The following is a 26,311-nucleotide window of genomic DNA, read 5'->3' as shown; positions in this document are numbered from 1 at the left end:
TGTAGTTCATTGCATGAAACAGGCTTAACTGACTCCTTATAAATATGTCCATGTTTTGTAGCAGGTGAAATGCAATGCATATCTTTGAAGACTCAGTGTCACTTCCAGCTACTGACAACCTCGGAGTTGTATTTCCTCATGGCTGGTACTTACTTATGGGGAGTAAATACCTGTTTTAAAAAAAAAGAAACAAAATCATGACAGTTATTTCCAATCAGAGATGTCATCTTACTCTTCTTTTCGTTAGCAAAAGAGATTAAAAACTCTTATCAATATTAAGGTACATGACATGGAAGGTAAATTATTTAGAGCTTTTAAAGATAGCTCCCAGAGATAATTAAAAGCTTCCAAAGCATTTTAATTAGTAGACTAAAAATATTATAAATTAATATGAACTGCTTTGGTGTCTTCTGTGGCTGGTCAGTTAGAGTATTTATTGAAATCCTAGAAGTCTTTTAAAAATATAACTAAGAATGTAGTATTTCAGGATTATCTTTCCAAAAGATCTTTACAGTAAAGAACTCGATATTGCTAACTTCCTACTCTATCCTTTAAAGTGTCCCTAGAAAGAGGCAGCTTGGAAAAAAGAAGCCATCACCAGCGGTTAGCTTCCTGGCTTGAAACTCCTCTGGATGTGAGAAATAACAGACAGCTTTCTGTTTTCCCCTAATTTTTGGCTCTCCTCTCATCATAGCTTTAATTTTAATTATCTTTCATACTTTCCTAGTTACTGTGCTATCCTAGATCTATTCAACCTTCCCTCCTTGAAGGGCTTGCTGAACCTTTGAAGCTTGAACCTCTCCTTAGGGACCAACAGATTTTAAATGTTCTCTAATGGCTCCTGTGACTCCTTTGGAGCACGATACATGTGTGTCTGCCCACAAAATCTGTTGTCGTTGCCAAAGAAATAATCTTTTTATCCACCTCTACAGCATCCATGTCTGAACTGGTCCTGCTGGGCTTCTTGAACAGTCAGTGGGGACCTATTCATTATAGTTAAGGAAGCCTAGCTATAGCTTACCACATCTCACTGTCTAAATAGCTCTAGAGGACAAATGCATTTCAATATTTCAAATATTTCCTTATTTCCATTGATTCTGCTGTAGCCTGGCTTACAAGCTCAGCTGCAGACTTGTAAAGCTGGGTGCAATAAATCCTATTCTTGCTAAGCAGAAGCCTCCCACGGCGTAAACTCTGTCCTTCAGACACTGGCAAGAGCGAGTGGTTCGGGCTGTCGGGCTCAAGTGCCCGAGGACAAGCTCAGGGCATTAAGCCACCTCACATCCAGCGCGGCTGCGAACAGCGTTGAGATACCGCTCTGCAGTGGCAGCAATGGTGGGGCAGTCTGTTATTTTTTGCTGTTGTGGTTCTCCAAGAGCGATTTTTAAAAGTAGGATCATCTTAAGTCTGATCCGCTGCACAATGTAAACTAGAATTTCAGTCACTAATCCCTGGGCCAAGTCCTCCCTAACTTCTGGCCGAGCTGGAGCCCGCTGTGGGGAGGGCGCTCCGCCGCCAGGCCGCCCCCCTCCGCCTCAGGAGACGGCTCCGAGGGTTCGCCCTCGGCGCCGAGCGAGGCGCGCCACTTACACAGAAGACGCCGACATTCGGCCTAATCTTGACTTGTAACTTCTCGAAGGCTTTAAATGGAAACGAGTGCGTCTGTTCCCAGAGCGGGTACCCCGGGACAGCGGGTCGGCCCAGCGCGGGAGCTCCCTCTCACACAAGGGGGAACTCCCTGCTCCCCCCTCCCCCCCCCGGAGGGCAGTGGAACAGTCGGCTTCCCCGCCGCTGCCTTGCAGGTGAACGCGCGGGACCATACCAACCGCGTCTCTCGGGGGGAGCGGAGGGCTTTCCTCCCCTCCGCCTCCTCTTGCACCGCTCTAGTCCAAAGCACCCAGGCGAACACCCGAGTCTGGACAACGGGCTGCGAAAAGCAGTTGGCCTGGCAGGGCTCCTGGGGCCGTAAACCTCTCTCTCCTCCCCCTCCCTTTTACGCGTGGAAGTGGTAGTTACTTTCCCCTCCCGCTGCCGACCAACGGGCTCGACTGCAGCAAAATGGAACGTACCAATCCCTCCACTGGGGGGGGGGGGGGGGGGGCAGGCGAGAGGCGGCGGCGAGGTGTGGCGGGAAGCGCCGTCCTGCGAAAGGGCGTCCGGCCTCCCCGCGCGCCCAACGGCCTCCAACCGCCGCTCCCTCCGTGAGGGGGGAGAGGCGGCGCCTCCCGGAGGCACGGCGGCGGGGAGCCCGGGGGCCGCAGGGTTAATGGGCTGGGCGCAGCCGCCGCGAAGGGGGGGGGAGGAAGGGCGAGTCCCGGTTCCTCCCCCCTCAGTGTGCGCGGTGTGAGTGAGTGAGTGTGTGTGAGAGAGAGAGAGAGAGGCAGCGCGCAGCACAGCCGTGCCTCTGTGGGGCGGGGGGGGGAGAGGCCGAGGGGCAGCCGCCGCCGTCGCCCGGCCTCAGCGTCGTCCCGCCTTCCCTCCCCTCAGCGCTCGGCGGGAACCGGGCCAGCCGCCCCCTCAGCGCCGCCACTCCCCTCCGCCGCGCTGGGCTGTTCCTGATGCCGCCGCGGGGCCGGTGAGTCCGCGCCTGGATGCTCATCTCCTTCTCCTCTCTTCCCTCCCGCAGGCGGCGGCGGCGGCAGCGGCGGCTCCGGCTCCCTCTCAGCTCCCGGCCGCCTCCGAAGGGATGCTGGAGAAACTAGAGCTCGAAGATGAAGGTAAAAATTCAAAGAAGGGGGGGGGAGGGGGCGGGTCCGTGGACACCCACGCAGGCAGCGCGCTCTGGGCAGAGGGACGGGAGCGGGGTATCCCCCGGCGAGGAGCCCGCCCGGGGGAGGGGGTTGCGCCGTGCCCGGGGCGGCCGCGGTGCCGCCGCCTGCGCTGGCCGTGCCCTTGCGGGGCGGGTCGCAACCTTCCCCCCCACCTCCTCGCCTGATCCCTCGGCGGTGCTTTTGTCCCGGTGGCTGCAGCCCGGGCTGTGGCTGTGGCTGCAGCCCGACTCGCTCGCCGCCCCGTAGCCGATGGCAGCACATGCCGGCGCCTCCCGGGCCGCGGCCGCTTGGGCGGTGCGTGCTTTGAATGTGCGGTTCCAGTCAGGCAGGGTCCCTGGCACCGGGGGGGAGGCAGCCTTCATAGCATCCCCTCCTCCTCCCTTTAAAACACTCATTCTCGAATACGTCTGCGATACCAAATATAGACTTTGAGAGCGAGGTGCGAGCAGTGATGGCGAGCTTTTTCAACTACAGCTTCTACTCCTTATGGATATGCATACATCTGTTTAAAGCGGACAGCTGTATACTAAATTTTCCTTATGTGGCTGCTCTCTTAGTTCTTCGCTGTCCTATTACGAGCTGCAGTTTTAACAGAATCTGCTGTTCTTGATAGAGGAACTCCTGGCAGGTTTTCCTATCTTGCAAGCACTAAACTGTGCTGTGGAGAAGCATGAATGTATTTTCTCGAATTTGCACAAAGCATTCTCTTACCTCTGAAAGATCCGTATTGAGTATCTTGAGCTTTCATTTTCAGAAAGGATTAGATTAGTGGATGCAAATGCGGACACACAGCTAATCTCTCTGCGCAGTGTTGAGAAGTGGCTAAGACTTTATGGGATATGTTTTTCTGTAGTTGGTAACTGCTATTGTAAGATATAGGACAAATATTTAAGGAAAACTTTGAAAATAGTAGGCTGAGTCATTCTGTGAAAAGAAATATCTAAGCAGAAACATCTAAGCTGATATGCTAATAAGCCAGCTTCTTGGTTACTAGCATGCTGTCTACGGTTGTGGGACTGGTCTGAAAAGGTAACACCTTTTATTTTAAGCTTTCTGTGTGTGAGAAAAGGAAACTCTTAACAATTGGATTCTTTAAGCTTTTGTTTAGGAGTCCAGTCAGAGTTTGAATTACAATGAAATACTTGTGCCTTTGTGAATCTTGAACATGATTAAATAAGAATATTTGGTGCAAAGGATTTGTTGCTAACTTGTAGCTTCTTTTTGCCCTCACACTGGTTAACTGTTTTTAGTTAGGCCTTCATTTTATGCTTGTGAAGAGTTAGAAAGTTACCGACTTAGGTATTTCTTTTTACATAAAACTTGTTACTGCTAGATAGGAGATCCTGAAACCTGCTGAATCACTAATAGTTAAGCCATTTTAAAAGGTATTTTAAGCATCTTATAAATTTAGATATCTGAAAAGGATGTCTAGGTTAATAAAATATCAGTTTTGAAACGCCCTTGTGATTTTAACAGTGTAACATAGTATTATTTGGAGTGACTTGATTAGGTTGGGTATCTGTACGTGTCTTCTAAAACACTGCAATAAGATAACACATAACATGAGTTCTTCAGAAAATTTGGTAATTTTTTTCTGGTTTTCAAGCTTCTGTTTCGCTTTCTCTTGATTCATTTAGCTTTAAAACTAAGGCTTTGTCTGTGGGTACTCAAGCTGAGTGGGTAAGAGCAATTCAGGGATCTGTCAAAAGATAATGCCTAGTAGCAAACCTGTGACTAGTTTAAAGTACTATGTGAGTTTTGAAAGTAAGCAGTCGCCTTACTAGCCTTTCAGACTTAATGAAAACCTAGTTCTTTGCCTAATTTTAAATCCAAGTGGATAGGATGTAGACAGCTGTATTCAGAAGGTGAGATGTAAGTAAAATTAAGAATGAATATCAGACTGAAAATTACTGCCCAGAATGCTTCTACGTGGGGAGGCCTATAGAAGAAGAATCATAGAAAATTGACATGCAGGTGGAAACGCAGCAGCTTAGTTGCAGTACGTGTTTTATGACCTAATTTTTTGCACGAGTTGCTGTAGTTGTATTTGTGCTAATATTGGGGGTGGGGGAGTAAAATGACGTCTGATGGTGTTCACTTTTTTGTTTGATGGCACGTAGTAAGTGCTCAGAAGTTGAGAAACTTCTTTGAAATCTTAGTAAGATTTCATTAAGTGGCTGTAGCCACACTGTAACTGATGATCTTTTGTCAGACAGTCTCTCCACTGATACCTAAAACTGTGAGTTAAATGAGAAATTTGAGACTTGTTTTGAAACCGCTCTTCCAACTACCTCTACTTTTGAGTATTTGCTCTTGCTAGCTTTCCAGTTTCCGTATCCATCAACGGTTGCTAACTATCTTGTGTATCAAATTATGCTGCAGTTTTCTTGAAACAGAGTTTAATAAAGAGAGCTGAAAAATGAGGTTCAGTGTGTGCACTGAATGCCATTGAGTATGCTGAAATGAATTTTTGTTTGTCATTCTCCTCAAAGGTTACACAAATGAGAATTTGAAAGCACAGAAGGCATTCATTTAATTTGTTTTCTAATTAAGATGGTTAAATTGAAAAAATGGTACTAAAAAGATTTATAGTCTTAGTAGGACTGTAATGAAATATGCAGAGTCTAGCCTGATGCTGTGATTTCTAAATAAAATGGTACTGTCAACTGAAGGGCAATTTTTTTCATTATATGCGTTGTATACAAAGAATATATGTAAACTGTTTTGTCCATTATTAGTGTGGATGGTATTAGACATGATGTTATTGTTGCAGAAAGAAGTGCTGGTCATCTTTTTGCTTTAAAACACCTTTGCTGCTTATCTGTGGCTGGATTCCCTAGGATAAGTGCAACTTCTTATTGTTGGGTCACTAGTTCTGTCTGGCATTGGCTCACTAGTACTGCTCTTGGGATATGTAAGAGTGAGTTTTAGTGACATGCTGTTAAACAGCATCAACTGCACTACAGCTGAAGTAGGATGGAATGATTATGTGGACAGAGGAGAAGGACTGCATGGGTCAGTGGATATTTATTTTTATTTAGGACTCCCTAAAGGACCTTTTTCCTCACAGCAATCAGAGCAGGAAAGTAGAAACTCTCATGTAAGAAGTCCAGAGTCTCTTTTTAACTGAAGGGTGCTCTGGAATAAAATATTCTGAACTCATCCTGCTCAGTATTCCTTGGATGGGAATGACCTACCTACGTCTCCTCGAAACGTATGAAAGCTACCTGTTGATGGATGTGGAGTTTCTCATTGTAGCCTGAAATAGATTAACGCTGAGAAACCTCTCATGAATGTATATAAATGATCAAAAAGTAGTGGTCTTCATGCATATTGTGGGTTTGCTTGTTCAGCTCTAGTGTTAGTGCAGTCATGTTTCTACAATACAGTTGGTTTTACTTCTGATCAATGTCAAGAGTAGTTCTGGGTTTTATTTTATGGAGGATACGATGAGCTTGGAGAAGAACAAGGAGAAATTATTCTGAAGATCTAATATGAAAAAGGGCTTTAGTTAACGATTTACACTTACTGGCTTTAATTTGTTAAGCTGGAATTCCAGAAATGGTCGTGTTCCAACAGCTACCTGTGCTGTGAGAGGGGAAATTGGATTAGAGTAGCAAATAAGCAGCAAGTATATGCCTGTCAATATATTGGTTTAATTGGTATAGTTTATTTTGGAAACTACTTTTGTTCCAATGTTGTCTCTCACCTGTGCTAATCTCTTCCATTTGCTCAGCTTGGGTAATAAAGTAGTAGCTACTGAAAGTAGAATTAACTATTTTCTGTAGCATCTGCTAACTTGGGGAGTCTTTCCAAAGTATCTTCTGTGCACAAAGTTAAGTTAATTGCAGGGTTCTCCTGTATCTGTGCTCAATTCCTAGTCTGGAAAAAAGAATTCTGCAAAGTGCATGCAGCAATTGTAGCATCAGCGTCATGGGACTAATGTGCTTCTTCTTGAATGCTCTACTTCTCTGGATTGTTGCACAAAGCAGCATTTAGACAGTTATTTGATAAACAGTTTGCATTAGTGTGGAATCTCTCCTAGTAATGCTCTGGCCTTCATCTCGCTCTTCCCGTATCATCCATCTCTTCTGTCATGTGCTCGTTTCTGGCTGTCTCCTGAAATAGACTTTCAAGCAGTAATTGCATCTCCTCTTAACTAATTGTTGTGTCTGGGGTCATTCCTTCCCTGCTCTGCAGATTTTCTTATTGTTTCTTGTTAAAAGTAGCTTCTTACGGAGCTCTTCCTGTCTGCCTGCCTCCCACTGTCAACTGAATATCTGAATCAAGGTATGAAAACAAATGTCACTTTGGGGCCAGAAATAGTCAAAAGAAGCTTGTAATAAAATGCATGTTAATGTGCATACTAGATTTTTGCTTAATTCTTAAGACTAAAGGATCATGTGCTCAGGTTAGGAGATAGTAAAGTGTTCTTTTGCGACTGTAATTAATTTCTAATAAACATTCATTGTGTGTTTGTTAAAGCTGATGCTCTCTGGTGTACAGAAACGGCATTTTGCCCACAAGATGTGCTTTGCGATATCACTGTACATGGTGATGGTGATAGGGGGATGTTTTACATGAACTTTTTTCCACAGCAGATTAGAATTGTAAGTGGACATAGCAAGAACTTACTAAGCAGAGATGGTAATTGATGTTATTAGACTTCATATGGTCTTAGAGTTTCAGATTGTTTTCTCTTCCTGCTCTAGCATTACTTTGTGGTGTAATACAAGAGGCACAATAGCAGATTCTAAAAGATCTTATTCTTAGTGCTTTTTGCCCTGGCTATCTGATCTGAAGTGATACTGAACACTTATGTTTGAATCTAGACAACTGCTTATTCCACTGAATTTACTCAGCTTATATTTTCTGTCATTTTGCAAGAAAATGTCAAGGGGACAGTGGGCTTTCCTGTGATGTACTTTCCAGAGTTGTTAAAGAATAACATATCTGAAGTATTCAAATGTTCAGCTTTACTAGTTTATGCAAGAAATTATGATCAAGTGCACCGCTGTCCTAGGCAACCTCATGTCCTTTGTCTGCCAGTTTGCTATATAGTAGCATCATAGATATTTTTTTTGTTAGTCTCCTAGAAATTTCCATCTTCATAGTTGAAAGGTGAAACTTACGTGTAAAATGATAGGTAATTGAAAGTATAAAACTTTAATTGAGCAGTGCAAAAGAAGCTATTGGGAGTTTTGTTGTCTTAGATGGAGGCTGTTCCTGCAGTCCACGCACGCGCCTTTACCTTGAGCAAGTATTGCACATGGGTCATCTTGTCAGCCCAGTGTTCATTATCTGCAAGCACTCCTAACTGTTATCCTAGTCTTACATAAGATACGACTCTTTTATTATTAACATGATATTAGTCTTACCAATCTGGGAAGTGATGTTTTAGTACAGCAAAAGATGCAGCCCTGTTATGCAGGGCGTGTGCTAAAACTCTGTGTTGGGTCTTGGGGGATGCGGGAGCTTCTTGATGGAAAAGCTTCATAAAATTTTAATGTGAGCAAAACATTTATTTTCCCTAATTTGTTCTTGGAAACAGTGAAACCATTCAGGTTTCAGTCCTAGAAATAAAAACTATGGAAAAATGCTTACCATGGCAATGAGTCCATGTAATTGCTTTGGCGAAGCTGCAAGCAACTGAAAACAGTTTTTCAGGAAGTGTTGGGGCTGATTGTGTCTAGGTAATGTTGCACCTGCATGATTTGCAAATGTTATCTTCCAAGCCATTATTGGCCAGCAGCTGTCTGTGAGGAATATTAAGACAACCTGTTATTCTCTTACACTTGAAAGGCATTACTGCTTCGTGTGTGTATACACATTAGTATCTGGTTGCCAATGTGAAGTACTGTTTGACAATAACCTTTACTAGCCACTCTTGCTACTGCTATCACTTTTGTATGCATCAGATAAGGGACAATGTCAACTCTGCTAGTAACTTACATGCAGAACTTCCTTGATCCAGAAACTCTTTGGTTTGATAGTGGGCTATCGCAGTTAGTAAACAACTGCTTGATATAAGGTCGCAAGCCTTGGACAATATCATCTCAACTTCCAAGTTTCCCAAGAACCCCCTGATTTATACAGCATTGTGTGCTTGAGTAATGATAGACATAGAAGATGTGACAGTATCAGTGTTGCCTTATAGATGACTACAAGATGCTGTTACTTGCCTGTGACTGCTTTGCTGAGCATTACCAGGATTGAATGTGGTGCCTATAGAGTCCTTTCCTCAAGAAACTTCCTAGGTGGTGGGCTGCAATGTTCTACCTGCTAGACCTCACCAATGCCCTGTGTATACAGGGAGGACAGTATAGATGAAACAATATTATTGTCTTGGTGGTTTGATAACCTCAACTGTTAAATTTGGCTGGTGTGGTCAAGTCAATGCTCTTGGAAAACTTAACGCCTTGGGCCAGGACTGAGTACTAAATGCAGGTGACTTGGTTTAAACTGAAGTAATGCCAATGTGACAAGAATGATAGCGGAATATCTGCATACATTGGCTCAATCTAGCTGTTGCTAAACAATCATAAGAAATGTCTCTGCTTACTAATCATCTGCAACAGGTGTGACTGTCCTTTAAGACAGGACTTTTTGTAATGTTTTTTGATAACTTGAGGGTGGAAGATCACAGGGCTTTGTGGAGCCTTTCTTTAAGTCAAGTCGCTTGATTTTAGTTAGGAGCTTCCTCTTTGGGTAGCACGTAAGCTGTCTGCATTACTTTATTGATTTGAATATTTTGACTTCCAGAACTTAAAACTATACTAGCATTGCATGGATTTCTTGATGAATGTAGCATTTCCAACATACATAGTGGAGCTGATGTTACTGTTTTTTGTAACAGTTCTTGCATGTTGAAACAAAATGTACCTCTCCATACTGAGACAGTTTGCCTTTGTGTGCATGTTGTGGTGGACTTTACTGTGACTTGTCTATGAGCAGAGAAGACTGACAAAAGTAAAATCTGGGAGCTTAGGGGAAAATCCTTCTGTGGAAGAGTTGCTCCAATGGCTAGGATTAACACATAGCCAAAGCAGTTTAATACAAATACAAGCACAACTCTGTTAGACCAAAGTTGAATTTGACTTTTAGGTATCCAGCTTGGAATCTAGATGGAGCTTTGGAAAGCTTAAATAATCCTATCCTTCTAAGAGTGAACCACATCTAAGAGGTTTTTGAATGTGATGTGGATATCTTCAAGGTAGCTTTCAAATACTATTTGAATAAATCTAACTTGGTTTTAGATTCTTTCCTCCTCTGCTGAATTTTATATGGATTTTGCTGTTTTATGTGAACCAGTCTGGTGAATTTGCCAATTTTGACTGTGGCAGATGTTAAATGACACTCCTACATTTTGTCTAAAAGCAGTTTTCATATGCTATAGACCAGTGGTTTTATTTGTGATGTGATTTTTTTTTTGGGGGGGGGGCTTTTTTAGAGTATTTTTTAAGGGTTTTTTGACAATATTATTTTGCTTTTCTCTGTGTATTGTGACTGCGTGTTTAGTTCTGACACTGGGCGTTTTAAGAAACAGACTCAAACTTTCTTTTTTTTTTTTCCTACCATTCGTTTACACTGTAGTATTCTACTGCTTAGTTTGTTTGATGAATTTCTACTGATGCAAAGACACAGAGGAAGAAGATACCTGATGTGCTGGAGAAGGGAGCAAACTGGGATAGGCATAGAAAAGGGCCACTCATGAAACCAGGAATATAGAACTTGTATTAAAGAAGGAAACTAAAAGGCTTTGTTCATTTAGCTTAGTCAAAGGAAAGCCAAGAAGGGATGTGATAACACTGTATATATGAAAACATCATGTAAGGGGTGAGAAGGGGGTAAACACCAAGGAGGAAAATTAACTGAAGAACAATGAATATAAACTCTTCCTGTATAAGCTTTGAAATAGTATTCTAACTTCCAGCTTAGTTACTACAGGAGCGAGTTTGTAGGATAGACTTCTAAAGCTTTCAATCACTTCATGATGGAGTGGGATCACTCAGTGAAGGGGATTGTGTGGTTACCTTTAACAGAAGACTCTGAATGTTGTAGTGCAGAAGGTGCATGCTTTGCTCTAAATAAGCAGTTGCGTGTATCTCTCCTGCTGTAGGCTTGCTTGAACTCTCTGCTATTTTTGAGTCCGTTCCTTTAAAAAAAATAAGCAAAAAAAACACCAGACAAAAAAAAAAACAAAAAAAAAAAAACAACCCACAGTGGTGCTTTGTATGGGCATAGTGAGAGTTCAGCAGAAGATCAGCTTTGGGTGGAGCTGCAGTTTGTCTGTGGCATAGAGAATGGATTAATAGACCTTCCAAACTAGTTTGCAGAAAACTGTATCAGAATATACTGTATTGAATATGTGTTGGATCTCACCTGCTTTACTTAGGAAACCGTTAATTCTTTTTCTGTATAGCTTCAAGCTACACCTGCCATTAGGTAAATCTCTGAAGTGGTATATTGAAACAGAACACTTCATAATCTATTAAAGTGTGCATACAGATTCATATAGTCTAATAAGACATAGCAAAAATAGCTATTTAGAAAATGTTGGCATGCATGGGGATGGAAGGAGAAAAAATGTGTAAGGAGAGACTATATAGAAATAAAAATAGAAATACTGAATTATGGAAACCTTCAAGCTAAGATATTGGAAGTAGTCATTCAGGATTTGAGACCAGCAGTTTTTTGGACATGACAAAACTGTTTCTCCAGCAAACATAATCCAAAGTCCTTAAGACTTAAGCCTAAAAATTTATTTCTTCCTTAATGTATTATGTAAATGATGCTTTGAGTTTAGATTGTTAGTCTTCAGTGGCAGATCTCTTAAAGATTAGATACTTGCCCTGTTCATATGACTGTGGCTTGTGAAGATGCTATGTACTCCTTTTGAAAATGCTTGTCTTGTGAATAATACTTTGGTTAAGCTGCTTGTTTAGGTTTGATCTTAAACTAATTTCTAAAAGACTTAAATGGCTATCTTTTTCCTAAAGTGTGTGCAAACTGTGTATGTAGTAAGACTTATGGTTGCTTTAAAGAAATAGCAAAAGTTCAAAATTGTTTACCAATCTTCCAGTATAGATATTAAAGATACAGGCTGATTTATTCTTTCATTAATCACATACCTTGGACCTTCCTTGAATTCAGCTCTCCAGTGTATGGTTGCTGATATTAATATTCAGAGGCTTAATACCATTTTTAGTTTCTTGTGTTTTGTGGCCTGCTTCTTGCAATCTTGAAGAGCATGCCTGCATTCCAGACAGGCGACATCTTAAATTAGATCTTTGTTTGGGATGCTTAGGGAAAAATCGTAGTGCTTGTTGTCAAGGGAGGATCTTGAACATGTTTTAGAAAATTCTTCAGATCAACTTATTCTTTATTGTGGTGAAAATCTTAGAAGCATTATTAGGTTGCAGGATGAAGTTGCTACCTTTATTCACAAAACCACAGTGATGTACCTTTCCTCAAAATACAAATCTTCAACTTTGAACAAAAGTTGATTTAAGTGACAGTGGGCTGTTGCAAAAGTATCGGTTGGACTTCTGATACTGTTTACCAGTTAGTCCCTAAACAAGGCAGCTCTTGCTTGTAAACAAATAAGTTTCTCTGCCTGTCCAAACAAGAAACTTCAGAGTTACTATGATTAGCTCTGGAATGTGAAGTTTCTTAAGCTGATCATCACTTTTTTTTTTTTTTTTTTTTTGTGGTCTGCCTTGAATCTCATGTAATCATTTGCTTATCCACAGTGCCTGTGGAGAGCTACAGTAAAAAAGAAGTGTTAACTTCTCAACCCATTTACCAGGACTTACTGACTCCAAAAATGAGAAACAAAATTCAGTGTAGGATTTTGAAGTGTGCTATGAATATAAGGAAGATTGAAACACAACCTGAATCTTTTATTGTTTCAGGCAGCTATTTGTATTAGTTTCCTCTTACAAGTCTTTGCTACTACTGAAGTTTGAAGAAGTGGAGATATTTAAGCCTCAAAAGCAGAGAAGTGGATTTTTTGAAGTATACTCAGGAGCTTTTGTTCTTCCCTAAAGCAGCATGTGCTTATGCAGTTGCGGACACTTGTCTCATTCCATGTTTAGGACCTTTAAGGAAGGAGACTGTACAGTGTCCTAAAGTTGCTTTGTTCTGTCTAACCAGCTTCTGGAATGTGTTAATAGCTCTCTAACAGCTTGGGTGGTTTTTTTTATTTGTTTGTTGTTTTGTTTAAGCAAACTGTGCCTTTTCTTCCCTATTTCTGCTATAGCAAATCAAATTAATAACAGGGTAATTCTTTGTTAGTGGTAGTGATATTTAGTCACTCCCCTAATTTGCATTCATTAAATTGAGTGTTTCCTTCAGATTCTGGTATTCGCTGAAACATCATATTAACTCCAAACCACTTATGAATTCAGTTTGAAGATATCGTGAGGTTTAAAGTCTTGCAACCATTTCTGACTTTTACTGCAAACTCTTTGAAGCGAAGCATGTTCTATTCCTATTTTGAAGATCACTAAGGAGAATGCTGAATGAAATGAAGCCCCAGTTCTCTGAGACTGTCTTGCAATGTTTTCCCTGTAAAATACCAAGCTATTGATAAAAGCTCTTCCAGAGTGACTTGTAGAAAACTGAGGACATGTAGCATGAACTTGCATGCCATTCTGCACTAGCTGATTTGCATAAGGTGGACCTTGCAAATGTTTCAACTTTGAGAAGAGTTTGAACTGAAGTTCATATCTTCTTAAAAACACAGTTGTCATACAGTCTTGCAAACTCACTGAAAAAAAAAAGAGACATCTTACTAGTTTTGCTGCAGCTGGGATTGCTTGTTATGCAGCTACCTTGTTGTGATTCTATCGTATCTTTTCCACATGTGGTAGTATCCAAGCTTGCTTTGAAATTAGTGTCTCAAGCATAGTATGATTTATTTTTTTAATTTTGTGTCCACCCTCGATTTTTTTTCACCTAGATGATCATTTTATCCTGAATAAAAACTGATTAGACTGAACTATTCTTGACACAACCATATTGGCTTTCTTCTTTGCTTTTGATGATCTTCTTTTGTAGGTGTTTGCAAATACACTGGTTTTAATAACTCTCTTCAATACATACCTACGAATTTTGACTGGTTTTGAATTTGTGTCTCCTTTTGACTAGTACTGTATCTTTTCCTTCATGAACTTGCAGAGTTCAGGAATGGTTGTTCTTAACTAGGGTGACTCCTGTTTAAGCATGTAGTAACCTGCTGTCTCTGGATCAAGCAACTCCTTGTGACAAGGGGAGAAAACATCTCAATTACCTTAACGATCTAAAGTGACTGAAGAGCTGCACAAACTCCAGAATTCAAATGACATACTAAAACATGTGCAAAAAAAAAAAGGTGTAGATGCAAGCAATCCTGAATGTTATGTTTGAAAGTGTCTTAAGCAATTGCGAACATAATTCTTGAACTGAAATGTTTTAAGATGTGTTAGGTTTCTTTTAGCTTGTCGCTATTAATAGAAATTATTAACCTTTTTCTGAAGACTTGAGCAACAAGACAGTGTGCACTAAAGTCTCTATTTTTATTTACCTGTTAATGTACCTATTCCCCTCTTTTATTTTGTGTAACTGTAGGATGAGATACAGTTAGCAGGGTAGAGCTTACTTGGTCTAATGTCATCCCTGTGTCCTCATGCTTCTTTTTAAAATCCTGTTCTTCCTGTCATGTCATGTATTCATACTGTAATACGTAATTGAATTAATCTTGGATCACTGAAAACACTTCCGATACTGATCTCTAGATACACTTCCCATCACTTCTTTGTATCAGAGTATCTTACATCTGTAAACTTACTGTGATCTTTATTCAGCTGCCAGCTCGTGCATTCCTTTAGATCAGGGTGGGAAATGTTCAATCTGCAACATCCATATTATATAGCCTGTGGCTGCATGAATAATACTACTGTGTGACTTTAATGTGTGGTCTGCCAGGATTAAAGCTCTTTGCAGCTTTCTGAAAGAAAAGAACTTGTCTGTGTCACTACATCCTCTCTTTTTGGTTCCTTGCATTTGAAATCCTTTCATCTTATGATGGAATAGTCATCTCCTATTGCTGTCATATTACTTCCTGTGTATTAGGCTTTAAACCTGTTTGGTTTTTTTTTTCACCTCTAAAATTGGAAGTAGTCCTTTGCTAGCCTTGGTTGCCATCTCTGCAACAAAGTTGTGCTGAGCATGTTCTAAAAACTTAATGATGATTTATCTCCCACCACTTAGAGTAGGCATCCTTGTAACCATCTCTTCCCACTTTTTCCATCCCTTTTTTTACCGCTCAGTTTTATCCTGTGACTGATGACATGGGTGGTTATTTTGGTGGGGTGTTTTATTTTTTTTCTGAGAAAAGTTTCCTCTTGAATAAACAGAAATCAAATGACACGGTACAATATCACTTCTTTTTTTCTGTGCTTGTCCTTCTTAAACTATGTTAGTATTCTCCTACCAAGTCTGACATTGATTCAGCTTCTGGTGTCTTTTTTCTTGTCCACTGTTTTCAGTGTTCTTGGCTCTTTAGCAGACAGCTCAGCAGACTGAAAAGTCATGCCCTCTGACTGCATTATTCTGTGACAAAATTGCAGTTTCTTGTTTTCTCTCCCAGTCCCTCAGTTTCCATGCTTTTCACAAGATATACCATGTACATTTTAAGTTGTCTGTGTATCTTTCAAACTTATCTAGAAACCTAGCAAATTAGTCATATTTCACTTATAGAAGGTAGGTTGAATTAAAGCTGTTGCTGTGATCAGAAGCAACATACTGTACACAGCGTAAGACTAGATTCCTTTTCAGAATCTGTTCCTCTCTGTCCCTTAGCTGAGGAATGCTGATAAAATCCTACCTGAACATTTGATTCCTGGAATGTTGTTCTTGAAACTCCACTTGTTCATTCAGATGCCTCCATTTGCCTTAAAAGTCATGTTTCGGGGGTTTCTGGTGAGCTTGGTCTGAGGAATAGTTTGTGGTTCTTAGTGTGTAGTGTCACTGTTGCTCTTGGAGTGGATTAACTATACCCATTCTGGATGTTTTTTCAGATCTATTAGGTGTTGTGTTAATGACTTACACTAGAACTACTACCATCTCCTGCACTGTCAAAGTTGTGGGAGAGGTTATCACAGATATTAAGAAACTCATTCAGCAAGTTCAGACTGAGGGGGGACAGAAACTTCATAGCCAGTTTTGGTACAACTTCAGATAAAAATGCAGGCTGAAGAATAACTTGCAAGGTTAATGACGTCTTTTACCTATTGTATGCTCTGCCAAGGGTTATCTATAACAGTAGGGAGAGAGGGTAACTTGCGCTGGCTTATTTAAGTGATTAGTCACCCTGGTGTCTTCTGGCACCATTTGACATAGTTAAGCTGATCTAATGGCTAGTTGCCACAGCAAAGATGGTGTCCTTGTACTATATAGGTTCTAGTGTAAGCAAAGGGCAGGAATAATCTGCTTGCCACATGGCTAGATATGGGAGCTAAACAGACCTAAAACTGGCACTATCAGGAAGCTGATAACTTCTGACAAATTTAGCCTTTCCAGCCAACTTATGGAACAGTTTTGTATAAATCCAGAAGCAGTGTGAGGCAGGGAATGTGTGTATATGTGGTTTCTGTTTTCCTTTATCTTTTACATACTGTTTTTTGAAGGGCTTTTTAAATTTGGCAGTTGATTTCATAGTAAACTTAGAAAAGTCAGTTATACAAACAGTTGTTTAGGTCCATAAGAAGGGTTTGTTGTGCTCCTCAAATGTTTGAGAATTACTAGAGCTACCAGCTCTCAAATCTAACCATAAGGAGCAGGGTTTCCCCAGAGAGCTACAGCGGCATGATTGTGGTCTGTGGTGGAATTAACTCTTTAAAGCAGATGAGGGAAAACAGTCTCTGTGGAACCCTGTGTCTTTCATTTCAAACACAGACTAAACTTGAAATGTGACTGGATACCAGTGCAGAAATACAAGACCCTAATATAGCTATAATAATTATAATTGTAATTTCCCTGGGAAACTGATGGAACAGCTTATCCTTGGTGCCCTCTCAAGGCATATCAAGGATAAGAGGGTTATTAGGGGCAGTCAGCATGGCTTTTCCAAGGGGAAGTCATGCTTGACCAACCTCGTAGCCTTTTATGAGGAAATAACGAGGTGGATGGATGATGGCAGAGCGGTAGATGTGGTCTACCTTGACTTCAGTAAAGCATTTGACACGGTCTCCCACAGCATCCTCATGGCTAAACTGAGGAAGTGTGGACTGGATGATCGGATAGTTAGGTGGACTGCGAACTGGTTGAAGGAGAGAAGCCAGAGAGTCGTAGTCAATGGGGCAGAGTCCAGTTGGAGGCCGGTAACCAGTGGAGTGCCTCAAGGGTCAGTACTGGGGCCCATATTATTCAATATATTCATCAATGATTTAGATGAGGGAATTGAGTGTACTATCAGCAAGTTTGCTGATGACACTAAGCTAGGAGGAGTGGCTGACACGCCAGAGGGCTGTGCTGCCATCCAGAGAGACTTGGACAGGCTGGAGATTTGGGCAGGGAATAACTTAATGAAATACAACAAGGGAAAGTGTAGGGTCCTACATCTGGGCAGAAACAACCCCAGGTTCCAGTATAGGATGGGGAGCTACCTGTTAGCAGTGTAGAGGAAAGGGACCTGGGGGTCCTGGTGGACAGCAAGATGACCATGAGCCAGCACTGTGCCCTTGTGGCCAAGAAGGCCAATGGCATCCTGGGCTGTATTAGAAGGGGGGTGGTTAGTAGATAGAGAGAGGTCCTCCTTCCCCTCTACTCTGCCCTGGTGAGACCGCATCTGGAATATTGTGTCCAGTTCTGGGCCCCTCAGTTCAAGAAGGACAGAGAGCTGCTGGAGCGAGTCCAGCATAGGGCAATTAAGATGATTAAGGGAGTGGAGCATCTCCCTTATGAGGAAAGACTGAGGGAGCTGGGTCTCTTTAGTTTGGAGAAGAGGAGACTGAGGGGTGATCTTATTAGTGTTTATAAATATATAAAGGGGGAATGTCATGAGGATGGAGCCAGGCTCTTCTCAGTAGCAACCAATGATAGGACAAGGGGTAATGGATTCAAGCTGGAACACAAGAGGTTCCACTTAAATTTGAGAAGAAACTTCTTCTCAGTGAGGGTGACAGAGCACTGGAACAGGCTGCCCAGGGAGGTTGTGGAGTCTCCTTCTCTGGAGACATTCAAAACTCGCCTGGACGCCTTCCTGTGCAACCTCATCTAGGTGTTCCTGCTCCGACAGGGGGATTGGACTAGATGATCTTTTGAGGTCCCTTCCAATCCCTAGCATACTGTGATACTGTGTGATACTGTGATAATATAAAATATAATTGGAAAGGTCATAATTTTGTATTGTTGAAATTAAGAAGCATGTACAGTCCAGGATCTTGTTGGGGCAGCCCATTACGAGTATAGCACAGAAACACAGCCTGTGGTTTGCAGTAAACACTTCTCAGGAATTTTCTATAGGTTTTTATGTCACAGTACTTGGAAGCTTTTCAATACATGTTGACGATGTGTGTTACTGCATGTTCCTGTTCACCATCTGCAGGCACTTTTTTTTCCCTCCTCTTTTTCTTCTTTTGAAGGCCTTGAAATTCTGAGGTGAAAGCTGCAGTAGAAAAGCACCCTGCATGGTGTCAAAGGTATGAGTGGAACTGAAGGTATCTGTTTAGTAGATCTCTGAGGAAATGGCTTCGAGAATGCTGCAGAAGTTTCCCTTTCTTTTATGAGGAGTGTTCAGATGATAGTTCTACCTTAAGAGCTCTCTAAATAGACAATTATACTTAGTACCAAGTCCCACTGCAATCTCTGAGTCAGTATCGCTGAATAGTTAATCTGTTAAAGCTGTGATGTTTTTTGTAAATGATATTTACTGCCTGAAATAAAAAGTTAAAGCCTGTCTCATGTTACAGTGAAGGGTGGGAGAAAGGAAGGGAGTAAAAATCATTTGGTCTTAAGTGAATAAGGTTGGAGAGTAGAGTGACATAAATAGAAATAGATTGATCTTCCATTCTGTAATGGATCTCTACTTGTAGGAAAAAATAAAATGCCGATGCAAACAGAGAATTTATTCTGTAAAAGGCTGTATGATGATGCTTTCAACTTCAGGGGTTAAACTGTCAAAAAAAGTCTTGTAACCTTTCAGGTGACTTCTGTTTGTGTTCTGTTAAAAATTGCAGGAAACAACACTGGGGATTTCAATGTTTTTGCCTTCATCTGTCTATTTTTTGCCAAGAAAGACTGGACCAGATGATCCTTGAGGCCCCTTCCAACCTGGGATTCTATGATTTGGGGACAGGGGGTGCACATAGAGAATGTCCACTTGCAAAATAACTGTCAGATGAATCTTAAAGAAATAAGCTTTCATGAGTGAACACCCACAGGGAAATACACATTCAACCACTTATTAGTGGACTCTTCTCTTCCCCTGATCCTGCGCTAGATTAAGATGCCTGCTGCTGCAAATCTGATCTGTCTGTGAGCCAACTAACTTCCAAATCATGAGCTGTAGAAAGCTGAGGTTTGGCTAGAGGCAGTATCCTAAGTCTTGGTCTAGACCTAAGCTAAGGTCCAGCAAATATACTCTCTAAGGCTTATCTGCAATTGCCTTTGCCATGCTAGGGCAATTGTAATTGTCTGGTGCCTTTCCATTTTCCCACTCCTTGGAGGAGTTGTTGCAGAAGCAATATGAGAAACACATACGTGGGGCATCTGACCAAGGGATAAGGAATACAATGGACAGGAAAGTCAAGGACAGATGGTGCTTAGCACAGTTGCAACTCCATCTTCCAAGGAGGAGGAGGACTCGCTTAGGAAGTCTCTGATCTATGAAGTTGAGCTGTAGCATGTAGTCCTTCTAATCTGTGGCCCATCAGTGTGACACAGCTTAGGACATTTTAAGCATTAAATTAGTGTAACTGGGGGTTCTGCAAATGGGTTTTCTTATGCAAATCTAATTTTGGATACCTCAGTCACTTCCTCAAGCAGGAACAGAGGTTTTATGTCACCTATTGTTCATGTAGTGCATCATTGTCGTATCGGCATCTGAATATGTTACTGCCTTTATGGTTAAAGAACAGCCAGTATATATTCATAGCTCCTGCATGTTGGGCAGATGATCTCCTATGCAGATCAGAGATGACATGTAGAGACTGAGTGAGATTTTAAGTCAAGCTGAAAGGCATCTGTTCTTGCCCATTCAAAGGGAATACTACTTTGCGGGTACTGGATAAGATTGCAGTAGCCAGAAAGGATGAGCGTTTATCAGAAAAAGACAACTTGAACTAGAAAATAAATACGTAATAAAATAGAAATATCCTAGAGGCTAAGGTGTTTATATTTGATTGTTTGTATTTTCAGCACAGTGGTGGTTGGATACCACAAAAAGCAGTAAGTTCAGAAGATGAAAGGAACTGTAAAGAAGACTATGCCCTGTCCTCTTGTGCTGCGCAGGAAAGATGGGTGTGAGTGTGCCCCTGAGATGTGCTAAGCCTTCAGCTTGAGAGACCTTTTCTCCTTTGAGCAGCTCTGTATACATAATGCACATACAATACCTGTGCAAAGAATTAGGCTACGGCATCTGTTCAGTAATCCAGAGTAGTTGAAGGTGTTAGAAAGTCTTAAATATCCTTTCCAACAGACACTTGATGAAGTCATGTAGGCCATATGAGTTAAATCAGTGCTGCTTATGTTTTGCATGTTTAGTTGGTAACTAATAAAGTGGTGCATTATACTTATTTATAGTATAAGGATCTTCTGTAGAAATAAACCTCAGTGCCAGCTGGACAATTGGATCCCTTGTTCAGATCCTGCTGGAGTTTCCTAGCTTTTTATGTGGGTGTTAAACAGTGCTTACAGATAGCTATCTTGTGCTTCTGAATATTTTAATTGTAACTTTCTAGTGTCAGTTTGGGAAGCAGTTGCTTTGTGGTGCCTCCTCTGAGTTGGAAGACAGCGTAGGGTGAGAGAGAGCACCTAACCAGTCCCATGCACCCTAAAAGGGTGAGGATTGTTGAGGTCTAGTTGAAATTGTGTTTGAAGAGTGGGAGTGTATGGTGAAAGAAGGGTTTATAGGCACACCTTCACTGTGCTTGTAAATACAGAGTTCTTAACTGTGGCTGCCATTAAGAGCCTTACTTGACTAAATCTGGCAACATGTGCTGCTTCACAGTTACTGCACTTGCTATTGTGGTATGTTAAATTCGCATAATTGTTGGTAAGTTGGCAAGACTGTTGATCAATGATGTGCTCTGCTAAGAGTGTAAATTTTTTTGGCTAAAAATACTTGCTTGTTCTGTAGTTTATCAACTATTTGAGGTGTTCCTATGCTTCTTTCCATCTGTAGTATACTTAATTGTATAGAATGTCACATTGTTAAGGCTACAGACTCAATAGGAAGAGCAGATTCAGATTTAGAATAGTAACTTTCCTGGGTATATATGCTTGTAATTTCTGGGTACTTGGTGGAGGTTTTGGAGAACTTCTGTTTCAGTCAGCGTAGGGAATAGACTTGGTCTGCAGGTGATTCAGAACTGTTGGACCAATGTCTTGCTTGTTGCGGCAATTGGAATGTATCTAATGAAGGAGGCAGGGGACTAAAATTGGAAGAAATTGTTTTTGTTCTGGTCTGTGGGATGACTGTTGTAGTTCTTATAGTGCTGGGGGAAGACATGACAGTGCAGTGTCTATCTAATGGTTACTGATCATGTTAGTAGCCAGTCTTATTTGCTGGTGATCTGACTTACCATTTCAAATGCAGTTCTCATTGTCTACTGTCCCATGGAAAAAGTAGAGGTTAAAGTAAATAAGGACTCTTGATACTGCACATAGGGACTGCATTTATGCTTGTAGAAGCAGCCTTAACTTCCTAAAGACCAGAGTTCTCAGCGTGTCATCTAGAGGTTCTTGTAATATTATTTTTAATGCTGTGTCTCATCCCCTCCCCACTTCTAGTTTGTGTATTAAAAAAAAAAACAACAATGAAACAAAAAGAAAAAAAACCAAACCAACAGCTCAGTCTGTCTCAGAGTCATTAAATACATTTTGTACAGACAGTAGCTGTTTATGCTATTGCGGAAGTTAGAGGATGATAAGATGTTAGTATATTATGGAGTAAGATAAAGGTTTCTCTGTCCCAAACTACCCCTTTTAACCTCTTCTATACGTGCCCTTGATGAGGCAGTACCAGTTCCCCTTTGGGATCATCTCATAAAGGTTACTTCCTACCAGCATTGTCCAAGTCTGTCCCTATCATTTTGCTCACATAATTTCCTAATCTCTTATCAATTTTTCCTAGCTCCTGCTATTTTCACTTCTGCTCCTGACCTTTATAGGAATTTAAATCCAACAAACTATTCCTCTTTTTTTTCCCCCTTCTGTTTCATCCCGTTGAGTTCTCGCTTCTGTATTCCTATGGAACATCTATTTCACATTGCTTGTGTTTCAGTTGGTAAAAGGCTGTGGTTTTTTGTTGTTTGGTTTTTGGTTTTTTTTTTGTTTTTTTTTTTTTTTTTTAAAAAAAAAAAAGGAGTAATGAGAGTTGGAGATGAAGGACTTGCTTAATACATAGAAGAGACAGCCCGTGTCTTAGAGCAGCCACTTGCAGGGGAGGTCCAGCTTTGAATCTGTAGAATTCGACTAAAGAAGCTGTATTAAGCCACTCTGTCAAAGTGACAAATAATCCATCCAGTACTAGAGGATTGGTTTTAAGCAAATCTAGCAAACGAGGATTTTGAGTTTTTTAGCTTCCTAATATGAAGTTCTTCAATGATCAGTAGGTATTACAAGGGGTTTTTTTGTTTGTTTGTTTGTTTTCCACTCTTCAAAAGTTTAACATATGACCAAGTTTCTGTGCATTATTACAGGGTCTAAAGGGTGCATGTCTGATGGAGGGGTTAACCTCGACCAAGCTCTAGGTACCTGCTGTAAAGAATGGAGCAGCCAAACTGCTTTTAAAAAAACAAGTTAACATACCTGAGCAGATCTGAAGAATGTATGCATATGCGTCTAATCTCTGGCAAATGCAAAGTAAACTTAAGTTAATATGGACTGGACATGCCACACTAAAACCATTCCAGCCAAGTGGATCCTTTACTTATAAGTAAAGTGTCAGGTTCATAATGCTGTATGTGAAGTCAGGTGATGAGAATGGAACTGATTATGTAAAATGCCTGTTGCCTCTTCAAACTATGTGAAAAGTGGACTGCACAGCGATGAGATTGGAGAAACATTACTTTAAGGAGCTTGAGTTACTCAAGCATGACAATACTTAAGTTTCAAACTGGCTTTCTCTGTACATAATTACAGTTCAGATGCATACTCCAATAGTTTGCTGTTAGAAGACCAAGATTTTTTTAAATATAACTCTTCACTATGGAAGTCCTTTCTCACCAAGGAAAAGCATTTTGTCTTTGTTCTATTTAATTTAAAAGGAAAGATGAGTCTGAAATGCAAAGTGCAAAACTATGACTGTCTGTCCAGATCTGAAAGTGTAAATTTGAGTTTTCCTTTAGGCTTGTCCTTCTGCAATGGTGTTCAGTTGATTTAGCATGTTTTTTACTTTTTTTTTTTTAACTTTACTTGAATAAAACAACATAATGTTTTTACTTACAGCACTTGAAGAATCGGAAAGTGACATTTATGTGCGATTCATGAGGTCACACAAGTGTTATGACATTGTTCCAACAAGCTCTAAGCTTGTTGTTTTCGACACTACGCTACAAGTGAGTATTCTCCTTTCAGTCTGCTTTTGCTTGCATTTCATTTGTTTAGAGTGTTTCCTGAGTGTTAAATGATATTTAATCTCTTGAAGAGAAATTCTCCCATAACGCTGTGCTTTGACTGTACAAAACCATATTGTTTCAACTGTATCTTTCATGTTATACTAGAGGAGGAGCTTGAGGAAGACTTCCTCTCAGAACGGAAAGAGAGGATATAATTTGTTTTGCTGTTGGAATCGCTATCTAAAAAACTTTCAGATGAGCCCAAACTTATATTGGCTTCTTCGTGGCTATCAGAATTTACAATTTATGTAAAGAATTTACACTTTACGTAAAGATCCCTGTGCAATAGCTAGAGTATCCAGGTGTTTTGAGCCTGTTCCTGCTGTATTGGTAAGACAATTTAGCACTAAAATGGATGGCTTAACTATGCAAATTATTACATTCTCCAGAAAATTTTTCTTTTCAGTTTCTCATTTTGCTCTTAATCAGAAAATCATCTGCTAGACTCTTGGCTCTGTCTGAAGAATTTGTTTGCCAAAAGAAGGCATTAGCTGCCTGCTATAGAAACAGACTAATCTGTTCTGCAGTGGTAGAAAGCTGTGACTTTCTTTTTGTTTCCTGGATTTTGCAATTGGTGTTTTTTGGCTTGTTTTGGTTTTTGTTTGTGTCGGTGTGTTTTTTCTTTTAAAGATGCTCCAATTCTGGCTTATCTAAGCCTATTAAGTAATTTTGGTCTGGAATGTACTGCTCAATTACACTTCAGCTTTCCACAGTCAGAGGCAACCATGTAGTAGATACTGAGTCCCAAAATGTTCACAGAAGCATCTTGCGTATCAGATAATCATACATAATGCTAGATTGAGTGCTAAAATCTAAAAGGTGGAAAGCCTACATTGCACAACAAGGCAAAGTAATGAGGTGGATCAAGAGCGCTGCACACGTATTAGTCTATTTGTACAATGACCAACGGCATTCTTGAGTTGTGCAGCACAACTAAAAGCCCTTAAGTTTCAGTTACTGCTCAGTACAAAAAAAGCAACTTTTTAACTTCAGAACTCAACTTTTTTGATTACCTAGGCATCTCCCCAGTGAGGGAGTTTCCTTCTTCTCTTGACTCTAGACTCTGAGCACACTGAGGCTTCAATGTGTTGCCTCTGATACCTTGACTGAGTCCTTAAAGGTAAGTATCCTTCCTATCCGGTATTTGTATGATGTTAAAACTTGAGCAGGGCTGTTGTTAAGATTCTGCCTGTGTGATAAAGTACCTCCTGCTGTTAACTGATCTGGTAGCCAAGAAGGTAACACTGATTGTAACAGTTGATCCCCAGTGTCTCATGTCAGATTATTTCCTCCTTTACCCAGAAGGCCAGATTTCTACTGTAAACTTTCTATCCTTAAGCACCTTGATGTCAATGGAACAGTTTCCTTTATTTCCTTAGGATTTTTCCATGTGCTTTACTGGACACTGGATTTTGTAGTGAAAAGACACCTACCTGATCTGTGATTAGAGATGGAAAAAGGTAGCCTGTAGTCTTAGAGGAAGAGCTTTCAAACACACAGATGTCAGCCCTACAGAGTTTAAATATTCACATTGTTGATTTTCTTTGTATATTCCACTTCTTGACTGTTTTGATACAGTCTTTCAACTGCATCTGCTCTTGCATTTCACCAGTCACGTGGACTCTAATTATGCAAGCACTATAAGCTCTAGTGAAGAATACCTGTTACATTTAGATATAATACTAGTGAATACTTTTTGCCACTCTCCTTTTCAGAGGTTTCTTTCTCTGTCTCTCAAAAGCTTGCTTCTCTGGGAGACTGATTGTGTTGAGTTCTTCACCAGCTCAGAGGGAAGAAGTTCTGCAGTTTTTCCTTTTTTCTGCCCAAAAGAGAGAATGACTGTCAAATCTGGACTAAAGAATTCGGACTCCTTTCACCAGAAAGGTCAAATTTGGGATAGTAGTGTTTACTGTCACTCTTTCAGCTCTTCTCAAAGGCTATTAGCTTCCTTTTGATTCCAGGGGGTATTTATTCTTACACTATGAGATAATCTCTTGCAAGTTGGTACCTGCAGCTTATTAGCATGACACACAACCTGTTGATTTCTCAGCTGTCAGTGGTCACCTGGGTCAAAGGCTTGAGCTCAGTCACTGTTGCAATTGGAAAGATAAATTTTCCTTATTCCATGAACCAGTTAATTTTGGGGCCGTTGGGGTGGGTCACCCATTCCTTTTGGATTCACCAGATCTCTTGATGAATTACATGAAATCATGCCAGATACCACTTTTCATTGCTAGAGCTGTGTTGAGGTAATGCTGTTAATATAAAGAAACGAGTTTCATCTCCAGTTGGTGAGCCAGTGGGAGGTAATACTTGGAGAAGTGCAGAGTATGAGTGAATGAACCTTGTGAATATTCACCATAAAGGAAAACAGGTGACTTAACAGTAATGGAAAAACTTTCACCAACATCCCTGTCTTACTTGTAATCTGTGACCATCATTAGGGATCACAAAAGGAGAAGAACAAGGCATGCCTTGGTCTATGGTCATGAGGTCATATTCTCAGTCCGCTTCTCCAGGTATTTGAAAACAGTGGCGTAGAAGGGGATTCTGTAGCTGTTTATTCAGACTCAGGTACGTGACAAATGTAGACCATGTCTGGAACCTGGATTACTGGTGAGGAGGTGTTGGGTTTTTTTTCTTCAAACTGCAGTTTTTGGACTTTGCACCATTACATTTAATCCCATTTATATTACTCTTAATTTATAAATTTGTAAA

General features: G+C 40.8%; 1 protein-coding gene across 4 annotated transcripts in view; it reads left to right on the top strand.

Annotated features, from left to right (window-relative positions):
• Positions 1 to 26,311, top strand: part of PRKAG2 (protein kinase AMP-activated non-catalytic subunit gamma 2) — a 232,676-nt gene that overhangs the window by 175,256 nt on the left and 31,109 nt on the right. For 3 of the 4 annotated variants that reach the window (XM_082479602.1, XM_082479601.1, XM_082479603.1), the window contains 2 exons: positions 2,627 to 2,717; positions 23,424 to 23,533. In XM_082479602.1, the coding sequence (XP_082335728.1) occupies positions 2,627 to 2,717; positions 23,424 to 23,533 (201 nt within the window). The remainder of the gene's footprint in view (positions 1 to 2,626; positions 2,718 to 23,423; positions 23,534 to 26,311) is intronic. The other variant, XM_082479604.1, reaches the window with a different exon arrangement.

The sequence above is a fragment of the Vanellus vanellus genome (assembly GCF_965231255.1).
Source record: "Vanellus vanellus genome assembly, chromosome: 2".
Lineage (NCBI taxonomy): Eukaryota > Metazoa > Chordata > Aves > Charadriiformes > Charadriidae > Vanellus > Vanellus vanellus.
Note: the sequence above shows the minus strand (reverse complement) of the source record. Positions and strands in the feature narration are given on the sequence as shown.